Source organism: Vigna umbellata, chromosome 1 (assembly GCF_029865625.1).
Source record: "Vigna umbellata cultivar VRB3 chromosome 1, Vumbellata_1.0, whole genome shotgun sequence".
NCBI lineage: Eukaryota > Viridiplantae > Streptophyta > Magnoliopsida > Fabales > Fabaceae > Vigna > Vigna umbellata.
Window position 1 is genome coordinate 64,477,121 of NC_142165.1, and position 15,619 is coordinate 64,492,739.

Genomic DNA, 15,619 nt, shown 5'->3' on the forward strand with positions numbered 1-15,619 from the left:
ATGGATGGACGAGCGCTCGTTGAAATGGATTGACGAACGCTCGTTCACATATTGATTGTCGAGCGTTCGTCTTCGCAGGCGAGCGTTCGTCCATAGCCGTGCTGGAATGCTCGTTCACAAGGCTTGTCGAGCGTTCGAATCCGAAGCGTGAGGACGAACCGCTGATTATTGAACGCTCGTCCACATTGAGTGTCGAGCGTTCGGATATAAAGACGAGGACGAGCGGCTGCTGTTTGAACGCTCGTCCACGTTGTGTGTCGAGCGTTCGGATACAGAAGGCGAGGTCGAGCGGTCTACTGTTCAAACGCTCGTACACATACTGATTGTCGAGCGGTTGAGTAGCACGTGAAGTCGAGCGCTAAGGACCGAATGTCGATGATGAGCGAAGAGACGAACGCTCGACAATCTAATGGCCGAACGATTGGCCCTAATAGAACGAACGTCGTTGGCGTGAGGGCGGTTTGGACGCTCGACACGTGAATGCTTGTCACATGGCTGTCGAGCGGTATTTGAACGTTCGCTGAAATAGATATTCGAGCGGTATTTGAACGCTCGTTAACAAGGATTGTTGAGTGGGGTTGGAACATTCGTACACGAGGATTGACGAGCGGTCGAGCAGTGTGGACGCTCGTACACACGAATTGACGAGCGCTTTGCGAACGCTCGCTGAACCAAATGGCGAACGCTCTAGGCCGAACGTCAGAGGAATGCAATGGCCGAACGCTGATGTCGTACGAGGGGCTGAATTTGGGGCGTTTCAGGACGAGCGTCATTGACGTACGCGAGGCTGTATTTGGGACGTTTCAGGACGAACGTCATTGACGTACGTGAGGCCGAGTGGGGGACGCTTCCAGACGAACGTCATTGACGTATGCGAGGCTGACAGTTTGGACGCTCGTACATTGTGATTGTCGAGCGTCCTCGAAGCCGAAAGTCGAGGTCGAACGTTGGAGTATTTGAGGAATAGAAATTGGGTTGGATGACGTGGAGGCAAAACTGAATGACGCGTGGGTTACGCGAGTCTTGCGGAAGATGTGGAGAATGGGTCTCCTTAGAATCCCTTCTGCCCAAAAAACCCTAGAATCAGCCCTATTGCGGAACGGCTGATCTTGAGGCTGCCGCGATCCGAGGTGATCGAAGACAATGGAGTCCCCAAGCTTGGGATGAACTGGCGGCTTTGCAGTGGCATTCTGATGGCGACGGCCCTGATGTGGTTGTCGCTTGAGCCGCACCTGATGGAGTTTGGGCACGACGGAGGTGCCACCGCTGCGATACCGGAGAGGATAAGAGCGCGACAGTGGCTCTTGAATCACGACGGTGATGCGTGGTCTGGACAGAGCCCGGTTTGGAGTTTTTCTGTTCTCAGTCTCGATTCTGATCTTGGGGTTCTCGATTTCTGATGGCGAGGGCAGCGACGCTGTGATTGGAAGGGACGGCGGCGACATGGAGTTTTGGGTTTAGGGTTCCTGTTCTTCTCCGATTTCTGATGTAATTGGGAAATGAGGAATTTCTGGTGTGCCTCTGTATCCTTAAATTCGAAGGAGATTGATGGAAGGGTGTTCAAACAGTAGACGTGGATGTTGTTTGGTGAGGAAGAAGATGAAGACATGGAGATGGTGATGACGGCATAGGTGCATGATTGCTGATGGAAGATGAGTTTGGTGGCTTCTGTTACGAGACCCGCATGAGGGGTTCACAGATTTGGGATTTCAAAGTAGTTATGGAAAAATAGCTGATGATTAAAGGGTGAGGGAGCAAGGATGATCTTTCCGTGGTGAAGGCGGAAATGAATGAGTTCTGGTTTGCACCGTTCCCTCTTTGCCGATATGAATGAAGGTCTCCGAGGAAAATGATGAACGAGCTTGTGAAACTCGTGATCTGGGTTTGGTTTGATTGCGCGCTTTGGGATCTGAGGAGTGGCGTCAATGGAGGGACTGGTGCGGGTTGTTCCTGTTGATGGAGTAGCTTATCCGAAAAAATGATTTCTCGAGGCCGAGTGCTCCTCTTGCGGTTTTTGTGAGATGACGCTCGGCCCCACGGTGGGCGCCAAAATGTTTCGGTGTACATTTTCCTGCGTTGCTCCTGGCTGTCTGGGATGCGTGTTCTACTGTCTGGGATGTTTGCATTTCTTCCATTGTTGTTCTTCAAACTCGCCAAAGGAGGGGGAGGTACCTGTAAAGATACTCCGACGCTCAAGTCAGATATGAGTTATGGAGCTGAAGCTCAGAAGAGAGTAATTGGATACTGCTCTGAAGTATTATTCAGGATCTCTAGAGCATAAAGAGAACGTACCTGGACTTTGGTCCTTTCACTGTATTTATAAGCAAAAATAAGAATAACCACCTTACCTAAAAATGTGGTGAGTGGCTTTGATAAATATCTTAACTGTCTAAAATATCTAAGGTATTTATGTTATTACATAAATATCCTTACTACATAACAACTATAAAATTAAAAAATTATAAGATATAAAGGGTAAACACCTAGAAAATAGAGTATTAGAGTTAATAGCTGTTTTAAAATAATGAGACATAGTATTTCAATATTAAAATAATTCAATAATATAAGTATAATTTCTTAAACACTTCTCAATATTTAAAACACTCGCTATCTCTCTAAAACTCATTCTCTGAGTTCTTTCTCCTTTCTTTCTACAAATTTTGACACCTGAGACATCTATTTGACCATCAGGAGTTGCCTAGAAGATCACAGTGAGTCCTCCATTCTTTACCGATCGATTTTGCTTACAAAGTAAGTAAGTTTATGCTCTTTTTTCTTTAATTCTTAGTTTAAGACACATACATATAATTCCTTACATGTGTTACTTGATCTCTTTTTCTGGCTTCTTATCAATTAGTGGTCCTTACTCCGATCACAACTCTCTGATTAGAGTTTCTTGAGATGAGACATGAGTAGTACACTACATAAAATCATGATAGCTTTTTCAATCAGGTAAAAGAAGCTAGTGACTATCTTTAATTTGAATTATGAAGCATGAATCGATGGTTGTTAATATTTAAAATTAAGTATGTTGATTTAGTTATATAGTTTTAATTGTGTTCTGACGAGTGTGCTTAGTTAATTTAAATTATAATTTTTTTTGTTTTTGTAACATCCCAAAATACAGTAATCACTATAATTCAGAATTTATCACAATTAACAGTAACAGTAAACAGTCTTTGCGTAATTAACAGCTGCTCCAAAAGAAAACAGCACTTATATAAATAAACAGTACTGTACAGTAACTTACAGTAGAGTTTACAGTGTTCAGAATTTTAGCAAAATATACAAAACAGATCTACAGGAACAAATCTGCAGAATTATATACAGGCTGCCAGAATACAGCACACCCAAAATTAACTACTGCTGCTACTACGGAACTAATCCCTACTGCTCCAATTTTACTTCAACGTCCACAAGGTTGGCATCCTCCAAATTTTCTTCTTCCAGTACTTGCTCAAGGGATGCACCACCATCTGCTCACATCCACAACGGATGATCATTGCATTTCGACAAGACGGATTATACATGGACATTAGACAACACAAAGGAAATGCAAGGGTAAGCTTATGATATTTAATTTATACCATCATCACATACATTTACATTTCAATCCACGCATACAACATACAAGCTCATCAGTTAACAATCATATAGATACATATATAAAAGACAGACCGTCCGGACTGTATGAACCGTGTAGCTACAGGCGTCCTTGCACCCGAGTGGTGTGGTAACTGTATTACACTCGACAGCTGCCACTCGAGGTTAACCCTATCCAAAGTACCTCTAAGGAATAGAGTCTCCTGCCATTCCCACGCATGACTACTCCCTTCTACGTGAAGATGAGTATCACGGAATATCAGGATGGACCAAGCCAGCATTAGCATGCCCACAGTCATACTTTACAAAACTCAATAATCAATCATATCAAAAACGTTCCTCCTTGGAACGCTAATAAAATCCAGTTCCAATAATTCGTTCAACATATCATTCACCATATTAAACAGTTCACTGATTCACATTTTCATTCCGTGTTCCACTCTCTTAATTCCACGAACGTTCATCACTTAATCAACAGGACTTAACATGTTACAGTACTCCTACATCCTCGTTTCTGAACAAAAGAAACGAACCATTTATTCACTTAACACGTTTCAACACTTCATAATTTGAAAATACTGATCTTTAAAAGATATGGATGATACTTAGAAATATTTTGAAGGTAAAGAATCCAGGTAGAATCCAAAGGATAAAACCCGTAAGAAAATGTTTAGATAAACAATCAATATAATTGATTTCAAAAAAAACAACACTGCCAGTCAAAGAACGAACGTTCATTAACAATTTGGACGAACGCCAATTACGTTCTCTCAGAATTCAATGGTAAGGACGAGCGTTCAGTTATATAAAAAGTAACCGAACCCTCCTTGAACGAACGCTGGGTCAATGACCGAGCACAATCAGAACGAACGCTTGGTATAAACCGAGCTCAACTTAGAACGAGCACTTCAGTATAAGACCGAACACTCTGTAGAACGAACGTTCAATATAAGGTCGAACGACAATAAGGACGAACGACAATAAGGACGAACGCTCAACATGAGGCCGAACGTCAATGAGAACGTACGCTCGACTTAAGGCCGAACGTCACTTATTTATAAAGTTTTAAATATTTATCTATACTGAGCAGAAACGAACGCTCATTCACTCAATTGGGGGACGCTCGTTCTCGAGCAGAATTCATTCCAAATGAATGAATTCCAATCTAAGTCATGTTAACCAAAAACCGAACGGTCTAAGACCGTACAGTGACGAGCGTCATTTAGCAACAGAGAATGATCAGAAATTCAGAGTTTTCACACTTAGTAGAAATTTTTCCAGATTTCCATTTTTCAACTTTATACTTTCATTTCCAGATTTAATTCCCTTCAGACACCATCATCATGCAAATTTCAACATTTAAATCATTCCAACCACACAATAACCATTCTCCATTTATCCATAATCAACTCAATCATGCATTTAAATCAAATTCATCATCAAATAAAATTCATATAAGCCGTATCAGTTCATGACAGATCCATCCAAACCAGAATACATATCAGATATCAGTAAACGTTCTAAATACTCAAACATCATGTTTTTCTTATATGAATCTCAGATCATAAATCAAACAGTATAAATTAAACATATAAGCTTCCCTTACCCGGATTTGCAGTGAACGTTTAACAGTATACTTGAATCAGTCCAACTAGGGCTTTCTACCCGTTAAGCTCTTTCTTACGCTCTTCAACTAGGTTTAACCAAAGAGAACTCAGAAACTCAGATTTTATTCTTTGCATGCAACTAAAACAGTGTTCCTAGAAATTCTAGAACTAGGTTATGGCTTGGGAACTTACCAGTTACAGGATCAAAAGATGTTCGGATCAAAACGAAGCTTACTGGCCCGTGAACGTTTCTATGGTTTCAGAAAATTGTTTGGAGTTGAAAGAAGTGAGTAATGGTAGAGAGAAGATAAAGGTTCTTAGTGAGAAGTTGGAGAAGATGAAAGGTTTGGTTTTCTGAGGAAGACGAAGTGTGCGTGCAAGTGAGAGAGTTTTCTCAAAACTCAGTATTGTTGGTGGATTCCACGTCAAAACAGGCTAGCGTCTCCCAGCCTGCCACCTGCACCCCAAACCCTGCTTTGGAAGCTTCTCCTGCGACACGTGGCGTGCGTGCATGCACAGATTGGTGCGTTTTTAATGCACTGAATGTGTGCAGTGGTGCGCGTCTCAGAGAATGTTGTGGCACGGTGTTATTGCACAGCAGAGGGATTTTAAAAGCAGATTTGACATGGGATTTAATAGGATAAGCATGGATTATAATGAGCATAAATCTGGTTTAACACAGAATTACTATTGCTAATTATACAGGGTTTTACAATCTCCCTAACTACAAAAATTTTCGTCCTCGAAAATTCAGAATTTACAAGCAAATAAGTGCGGATACAAATCCTTCATTGCACTCTCCACTTCCCACGTTGAATCTCCAGTTTTAGCGTCCCACACTATCTTCACCAAATGAATATCTTTTCCTTTATATAACTTGGTACGTTCATCTTCAATGCGGACTGGTTGTAGCTCCAACGTTCGGTCTGGACGCAGTTGAATGTCTTCCAGCTCCAAGACATGAGAAGGATTAGCTATGTATCTCCTAAGCTGAGACACATGGAAGACTGGATGCAGATTTGATAGCTGAGGAGGCAACGCAAGCTCATAGGCTACTGGTCCAATCTTCTTCAATATCTGATACGGCCCTATGAACTTGGGAGACAGTTTCTTTGGACGAACAACTCTTCCCACTCCAGTGATTGGATTCAGTCTCAAAAATACATGATCACCTGCAGCGAATTCCAATGGTCTCCTTCTCCTATCCGCATAGGATTTCTGTCTGCTCAAGGACGTTTTCAGTCTCTCCTGGATCAACTTCACTTTATCAGTAGTTTGCTGGATGAGCTCAGGTCCAGTTAGCACGTTCTCTCCATCTTGAAACCAGCAAAGTGGCGTTCTGCACTTCCTCCCATAGAGAGCTTCAAACGGCGCCATCCCAATGCTAGCTTGAAAGCTGTTGTTATACGTGAATTCCACAAGAGGCAGTACCTCATCCCATGCGCCTAAGTGATCTAGGACGCACGTCCTCAGTAGGTCTTCTAGCGTCTGTATAGTACGTTCGGATTGGCCGTCCGTTTGCGGATGATACGCTGAACTCATCTGCAGCTTGCTTCCCAATTCACCTTGTAAGGATTGCCAAAACCGAGATGTGAATCTCGTGTCTCGGTCAGAAATGATGCTTGAGGGCACTCCATGCAGACGAACGATCTCATTTATATACAATTTGGCCAAATTAGACATTGACATCTTCAGATTCACGGCCAAGAAGTGTGCGCTCTTCGTCAATCTATCCACGATCACCCATATTGAGTCATGATTCCTAACCGTTCGTGGTAGATGAGTCACGAAGTCCATGGAAATGCTATCCCACTTCCATTCAGGAATTTCCAGTGGCTGAAGCAAACCACCTGGTCGTTGGTGTTCGGCCTTAGCACGTTGACATGTCAGGCAGGAAGCTACAAAACGTGCTATATCACTTTTCATTCCAGGCCACCAAAACGATTTCCTAAGATCTTGATACATCTTAGTCATACCGGGGTGTATGCTAAGACGACTATGGTGTGCTTCCTCCAATATAATCCGTTTCAGTTCACCATCATTAGGAATGCACGTTCTGCCCATGTAACGTAACATACCATCCGTTCCAGCATTAAACTCTTTGGCTTTTTCTGTACCGAGTGCGCCAAAGATCTTCCCCAGCTCCTCATCCTCACGTTGCTTCATCCATATACGATCAAACACATTGCTTGATATTCTAAGGTTGCAGCACTTGATGCTGTTCGGTTCTAATTCGAACTGCAACCTTAGATCTCTGAAGCTCTCCACCAAATCCAGCTCCTTCACCATCATCAATGAGACATGTATCGCCTTCCTGCTTAGAGCGTCTGCCACCACATTTGCCTTCCCAGGATGATAGAGCAGCTCAAACTCATAGTCTTTCAAAAATTCTAGCCAACGCCTCTGCCTCATGTTCAACTCCTTCTGATCAAATAAATATTTGAGGCTCTTGTGATCACTGAAGACTTGGAACGTGGATCCGTATAGGTAGTGCCTCCAAATCTTCAATGCAAACACGACCGCTGCCAACTCTAGGTCGTGTGTGGGGTAATTTTGCTCATGAATCTTTAATTGGCGAGACGCGTACGCTACTGGACGTCTCTCCTGCATGAGCACACAGCCCAGACCCTGGTGAGAAGCGTCACAGTACACTTCATATGGCTTGGACGTGTCTGGAATAATCAAAACTGGCGCGCTCGTTAGTTTCACCTTCAGCTCCTGGAAACGTTCCTCACATAGATCAGTCCAAGCGAATGGTTGGTCCTTTCTAGTCAATCTAGTAAGAGGAGCCACTATCTTGGCAAACCCCTCTATGAAACGTCTGTAATAACCTGCCAGTCCCACAAAACTCCTCACTTCCGTGACTGAACGCGGGCTCTTCCAATCTAGCACTGCTCTCACTTTAGAGGGATCCACTGAAATACCTTCAGACGATATCACATGCCCCAAAAACTGCACCTCCTTTAACCAAAATTCACACTTGGACAGCTTTGCGTACAACTCTTTCTCCCTCAACACGGTTAGTACTGTTCTCAAGTGTTCTTCATGTTCGGCATTGGTTTTGGAGTAGATGAGAATATCATCTATGAACACAACTACAAATTTATCCAAATAGGGTCTGAATATCCGGTTCATGTAATCCATGAAGATGGCTGGAGCGTTCGTCACTCCAAATGGCATTACCACGTACTCATAATGCCCATAACGTGATCGGAACGCTGTCTTCTGGATGTCGTCCTCCTTCACCCTGATCTGGTGATATCCTGAACGCAAATCAATCTTAGAAAACACTGTTGCCCCATGCAGTTGATCCAACAAATCATCAATCCTTGGCAAGGGGTACTTGTTCTTGATGGTCAGCTTGTTCAATTGTCTATAATCTATACACAGACGAGAGCTACCATCCTTCTTTTTCACCAAGAGCACAGGCGCTCCCCATGGTGACACACTCGGTCTGATAAACTGCTTCTCCATGAGTTCTTCAATTTGCTTCTTGAGTTCAACCAACTCTGCAGGCGCCATACGGTATGGTTGGACTGATATAGGGGCTGCCGTGGTCACCAAGTCTATGGTGAATTCAACTTCTCTAACAGGAGGCAACCCTGGTATCTCATCTGGAAAAACGTCCAGAAACTCCTCCACAACAGACGTTCGTTTTTGTTTCAAATTTCCCAGCTCTTGGTCCTCATGTGTCATGATGAGAAAACAAGCCGCGCCTTCCATAATGTCTTCCTTTAACTGACCGAGTGTCACTCCCAAGCATTCCTCATCTTCTTCAGAAAATACTAACTCCTTCTTGCCACAATCTATGAGAATGCGATTGGTATTGAGCCAATCCATTCCCAAAATTATTTCTAAATCTTTGAGAGGCAAACAGATAAGATTCACCTTGTACCTACGTCCTTCTACCTCAATAGGGCATCTAACACACATGGTAGACGTCCTAACTTCACCCGCAGCCGGTGTTGACACCACCAAATCAAAATTCATCTCGCTCACAGCTATTCCCAACTTATCAACGCACGCCTTCGATATGAAGGAGTGTGTTGCCCCCGAATCAAACAGCACACAACAAGAGGTACCAAACACAAGGCAGGTGCTGATGATGAGTGTACCTGAATTAGCTGCCTCTGCACCAGTAATCGCATATACGCGTCCAGCTGCTTGGGCTCGTCCTCCTCTAGCCTGATTTCTGCCAGCATTCGGTGGCCTCAACACAGCTCGTCCACCCATGTTGCACTCATTCTCCAAGTGCCCACTTCTTCTACATTTCGTGCAGAATTTTCCTCCCGTGAGTTGAGGGCAAGATGAACGATAGTGTGGCCCTCCACACTGGAAACAAGTGACGTTTCCTGGCTGTCCGGCAGTGATTAATGCTCGTGATCCACTTGCATTTGACTGACCTGGGCGAGCGTAAGGAGTACTTCTCGTGTTGGCAGTACCCCTGGATACAATCGACCCTCTAGTCACCTGTGTCTGCTTCTTTTGTCGTTCCACTTCTGCCATATTCTTCTCCAATACTTTGGCTCTTTCCACCATTGCAGGAAATGACCGAATGCATAAACTTGATATCAACACCTTCAGGTCGCTTCTTAATCCATTCTCAAATTTCCTACACTGCCACTCTTCACTAGTGGCCATCGTATTAAACCTCAACAACTGTTTGAAAGAATCTGTGTACTCGGATACAGATTTTCCCCCTTGCACCAGCTGAAGAAATTCTACTTCCTTGGCATAGCGAACGCTGTCTGGGAAATATTCTTCATAAAATTTGTTTCTAAAAACCTCCCAGGTGATAGGAGCATGAGTGTCGGCCAGGATAGCCCTCACACTCGTCCACCAGTGGTTGGCCTCACCAGTCAACAAGTACTCAGTAAACGCCAATCTGTTGTCGTCAGGACACCTCTTTGCATTATAAATCTTCTCAATGTCCCTCAGCCAATGATCTGCCTCATCAGGAAGACATTTGCCACTGAACTTGGCAGGGTGATGCTGAAGGAAACTTTCCAAACTCCATTCAGCATTTGGTTGAGCAGCGTTTGAAGAAGATGCTCCAGGCGCACCTCTAGTTGCAGCCAGGATCTCCATCAATTGCCTTTGCGTGTTTTCAGAATTGACACGCGATGCCTCCAATCCTTGCATAGCAGCTTGGTTTTGCTGCATCAGAGTGGCGTTTTGCTCCATCAGTGTAGTATTCTGTTGATGCAGTCGTTCAACTACGGTTTCCAACAACCTAGTGTTGCTGGACGTATCGGACTCATTCGGTTGGGGAGGAGGAGGAAGTCTAGGCGCCATTAGTTCTCTGGATCAGAGAAAAACGAGCGTTAGTAAAGTTCGAGAGTTAAAACAATAACTCATTAACACATAATAAGCACACAGCAAAAACGTAGTGCACTCATATCCTACAGTGTTCCTTAAAAGAACAAAACTGCTCTGATACCACTAATGTAACATCCCAAAATACAGTAATCACTATAATTCAGAATTTATCACAATTAACAGTAACAGTAAACAGTCTTTGCGTAATTAACAGCTGCTCCAAAAGAAAACAGCACTTATATAAATAAACAGTACTGTACAGTAACTTACAGTAGAGTTTACAGTGTTCAGAATTTTAGCAAAATATACAAAACAGATCTACAGGAACAAATCTGCAGAATTATATACAGGCTGCCAGAATACAGCACACCCAAAATTAACTACTGCTGCTACTACGGAACTAATCCCTACTGCTCCAATTTTACTTCAACGTCCACAAGGTTGGCATCCTCCAAATTTTCTTCTTCCAGTACTTGCTCAAGGGATGCACCACCATCTGCTCACATCCACAACGGATGATCATTGCATTTCGACAAGACGGATTATACATGGACATTAGACAACACAAAGGAAATGCAAGGGTAAGCTTATGATATTTAATTTATACCATCATCACATACATTTACATTTCAATCCACGCATACAACATACAAGCTCATCAGTTAACAATCATATAGATACATATATAAAAGACAGACCGTCCGGACTGTATGAACCGTGTAGCTACAGGCGTCCTTGCACCCGAGTGGTGTGGTAACTGTATTACACTCGACAGCTGCCACTCGAGGTTAACCCTATCCAAAGTACCTCTAAGGAATAGAGTCTCCTGCCATTCCCACGCATGACTACTCCCTTCTACGTGAAGATGAGTATCACGGAATATCAGGATGGACCAAGCCAGCATTAGCATGCCCACAGTCATACTTTACAAAACTCAATAATCAATCATATCAAAAACGTTCCTCCTTGGAACGCTAATAAAATCCAGTTCCAATAATTCGTTCAACATATCATTCACCATATTAAACAGTTCACTGATTCACATTTTCATTCCGTGTTCCACTCTCTTAATTCCACGAACGTTCATCACTTAATCAACAGGACTTAACATGTTACAGTACTCCTACATCCTCGTTTCTGAACAAAAGAAACGAACCATTTATTCACTTAACACGTTTCAACACTTCATAATTTGAAAATACTGATCTTTAAAAGATATGGATGATACTTAGAAATATTTTGAAGGTAAAGAATCCAGGTAGAATCCAAAGGATAAAACCCGTAAGAAAATGTTTAGATAAACAATCAATATAATTGATTTCAAAAAAAACAACACTGCCAGTCAAAGAACGAACGTTCATTAACAATTTGGACGAACGCCAATTACGTTCTCTCAGAATTCAATGGTAAGGACGAGCGTTCAGTTATATAAAAAGTAACCGAACCCTCCTTGAACGAACGCTGGGTCAATGACCGAGCACAATCAGAACGAACGCTTGGTATAAACCGAGCTCAACTTAGAACGAGCACTTCAGTATAAGACCGAACACTCTGTAGAACGAACGTTCAATATAAGGTCGAACGACAATAAGGACGAACGACAATAAGGACGAACGCTCAACATGAGGCCGAACGTCAATGAGAACGTACGCTCGACTTAAGGCCGAACGTCACTTATTTATAAAGTTTTAAATATTTATCTATACTGAGCAGAAACGAACGCTCATTCACTCAATTGGGGGACGCTCGTTCTCGAGCAGAATTCATTCCAAATGAATGAATTCCAATCTAAGTCATGTTAACCAAAAACCGAACGGTCTAAGACCGTACAGTGACGAGCGTCATTTAGCAACAGAGAATGATCAGAAATTCAGAGTTTTCACACTTAGTAGAAATTTTTCCAGATTTCCATTTTTCAACTTTATACTTTCATTTCCAGATTTAATTCCCTTCAGACACCATCATCATGCAAATTTCAACATTTAAATCATTCCAACCACACAATAACCATTCTCCATTTATCCATAATCAACTCAATCATGCATTTAAATCAAATTCATCATCAAATAAAATTCATATAAGCCGTATCAGTTCATGACAGATCCATCCAAACCAGAATACATATCAGATATCAGTAAACGTTCTAAATACTCAAACATCATGTTTTTCTTATATGAATCTCAGATCATAAATCAAACAGTATAAATTAAACATATAAGCTTCCCTTACCCGGATTTGCAGTGAACGTTTAACAGTATACTTGAATCAGTCCAACTAGGGCTTTCTACCCGTTAAGCTCTTTCTTACGCTCTTCAACTAGGTTTAACCAAAGAGAACTCAGAAACTCAGATTTTATTCTTTGCATGCAACTAAAACAGTGTTCCTAGAAATTCTAGAACTAGGTTATGGCTTGGGAACTTACCAGTTACAGGATCAAAAGATGTTCGGATCAAAACGAAGCTTACTGGCCCGTGAACGTTTCTATGGTTTCAGAAAATTGTTTGGAGTTGAAAGAAGTGAGTAATGGTAGAGAGAAGATAAAGGTTCTTAGTGAGAAGTTGGAGAAGATGAAAGGTTTGGTTTTCTGAGGAAGACGAAGTGTGCGTGCAAGTGAGAGAGTTTTCTCAAAACTCAGTATTGTTGGTGGATTCCACGTCAAAACAGGCTAGCGTCTCCCAGCCTGCCACCTGCACCCCAAACCCTGCTTTGGAAGCTTCTCCTGCGACACGTGGCGTGCGTGCATGCACAGATTGGTGCGTTTTTAATGCACTGAATGTGTGCAGTGGTGCGCGTCTCAGAGAATGTTGTGGCACGGTGTTATTGCACAGCAGAGGGATTTTAAAAGCAGATTTGACATGGGATTTAATAGGATAAGCATGGATTATAATGAGCATAAATCTGGTTTAACACAGAATTACTATTGCTAATTATACAGGGTTTTACAGTTTTAATATTTTATAATTTTAATTTAATTTAGAAACATTTTTCATTAAATACAGTGAATTTCTTAGAAAAATACTGTCAACATGAACTCTTGTAACGAGGTTACATTCAAGCAAAATGGTAAGAGAAAGATCTAACTCAATACATTACAAAATTTTATTAGGAACGAAAATTCCTTGATTTATCTATTACTGAAAACATAATTAATTAAACAATTAATTAATTAAGTATGGCTCCTGAATGATCCAAGAGACTTGATAGCCGATGCTCTAAGGATGTATTGGTGGTATAATGCAGCCCCTGCTGCTCCAACAATTGGTCCAACCCAGAAAATCCACTGTTCATAAATAATCACCAAAATTATCAAGTCATTATCAACATCCATAACAACATATACATTTCAACAGCATTTTGTGTTCTTCGGTAAAAATCTGTTTTCATCTTCAAATAGTTAAGAAGTTTTAACCTGATCATCCCAGATTTTGTCGTCATTGTAGATTACAGCTGCTCCAAAACTCCTTGCTGGGTTAATGCCAGTGCCAGTAACTGGGATTGTAGCCAAATGAACCACGAAAACAGCAAAGCCAATCGGGAGTGGTGCTAGTACCTTCATGTGAAAATGTGAGACCACGAATTACTAACTAATCTTTTAAGAAATAGGTTTGTAACATGTATATATTATGGTGCTTACAGGAATATAGGAGTCCCTAGCGTTCCTCTTAGGGTCAGTGGCAGAGAAGACAGTGTAGACAAGAACGAAGGTACCGATAATCTCAGCACCCAAAGCAGTGCCCCTGTTGCAGCCGTCAGCAACAAAGTTAGCACCACCTCCGTACCTGTTGTAGTACGCCTTTTGGAACACCTTCGCCAGTCCAGTGCCACAGATAGCATCAGCACATTGTGCTACAATGTACAACAACGCCCTTATCAACGACACCTTGCGTCCTAGGAACAGCCCGAATGTCACTGCTGGGTTTATGTGTCCTCCTACAACACCAAATCCAAAAACATGTTACACTTTCTTCTTGCATGCATACTCACCCACGTTCCTTGTCCAATATCCAACCGAACCAGCAAAAAGAACCACGAAATTAACAAGGTTTTGAAACAAGATGGACAATTTTATACAGGAATTTTAACCTAGTTTTAGCACCCCTACAACTTTTTTTCCTTCGAATTGTGCTTATGTTTATTGAATGGCTGTTTATAGCAGATTTAACGTGTGAGCATATACAAAAGTTGTCCAAATTTTGGCTTTTTCATGTAGAAAAGTTGAAACTTGAAAGCATAGAAGGGCACAGTTGTGGTGTCTGAGAGAGAGGAAATTGAAAGGGGTGAGAGATGTATACCAGAAATACCGGCAGTGCAGTAAACAAGGATGAAAATCATGCCACCAAAGGCCCAAGCGACGCCGATAATGCCAACCCCATCACATTCGGTGCCACTATCAATCTGTCTTTTGTTGCCAATTATGGTGAGGACAGTGACATAGAGGAAGAGAAGGGTTGCTATGAACTCAGCGATAATGGCTCTATAGAAGGACCACTGTGTGAGCTCTCTGCGGTCGAAAAAAGGTGCTGGAGGAGGGTCATAATAGTCTTTTGCAGGGTATTCTCTTTGCTCTTGAATCTCAACATCTTCAGCCATTTCTCAAGCTCAATCACTACTATATATAGTTAGGTAACTCTCTGTGTGTCTTGTGTGGCATCAAAGTTTAGTGGAAAGAGGTGGTATTCAAGTATCAAAAGAAAGAGAGAGAATGGTAATGAATCAAATAATTTAACTGTGTTTTTATTTTTCCTTAACATAGGTTTTTTTCCGCCCCTAGCTTGATTTCGCTTGCATGGTTCCACGCCATGATCGCTGGTGGATTTTGACCACTAATTTTAGGAAAAATATATTTTCAAAATTTATAATTTTATTATCTTCTCTAACATAACAAAAATGAATATCAAATTTAATATAATTATAACAATAAAAAAATTATATATATTTAATAGATTGTTCTTTTATAAAATTGAACCACCAATGACTAAATCAAAACTATTTTTTTTAATGTAAATAATAATATTGTGGGCAGTAAATTTATTTTCTATTTTTTTTCACAATCTTGTTTTAATAATCATCATTACAAAAAGAAATATTTT

At 41.7% G+C, this 15,619-nt stretch overlaps 2 protein-coding genes across 3 annotated transcripts; both read right to left on the reverse strand.

The window, feature by feature from the left end:
• Positions 1–3,184: 3,184 nt before the first annotated feature.
• Positions 3,185–6,721, reverse strand: LOC148206050 (uncharacterized). 2 transcript variants are annotated; one of them, XM_088112765.1, is made up of 3 exons: positions 5,403–6,721; positions 5,210–5,296; positions 3,185–3,476 (listed from the first exon to the last, which is right to left on the reverse strand). In XM_088112765.1, exon 1 carries the CDS (start codon positions 6,585–6,587, stop codon positions 5,961–5,963), a length of 627 nt encoding a protein of 208 aa, XP_087968891.1. In that variant the 5' UTR covers positions 6,588–6,721; the 3' UTR covers positions 3,185–3,476; positions 5,210–5,296; positions 5,403–5,960. The 2 variants fall into 2 exon arrangements, with proteins under 2 accessions (XP_087968891.1, XP_087968890.1); XM_088112764.1 differs by having other exon boundaries at positions 5,210–6,721.
• A 6,843-nt stretch (positions 6,722–13,564) lies between these two features.
• LOC148206051 (aquaporin PIP2-7-like) lies at positions 13,565–15,548 on the reverse strand. The gene is made up of 4 exons (XM_088104061.1): positions 14,822–15,548; positions 14,164–14,459; positions 13,939–14,079; positions 13,565–13,809 (listed from the first exon to the last, which is right to left on the reverse strand). Exons 1-4 carry the CDS (start codon positions 15,117–15,119, stop codon positions 13,696–13,698), a joined length of 849 nt encoding a protein of 282 aa, XP_087960187.1. The 5' UTR covers positions 15,120–15,548; the 3' UTR covers positions 13,565–13,695.
• Positions 15,549–15,619: the final 71 nt, after the last annotated feature.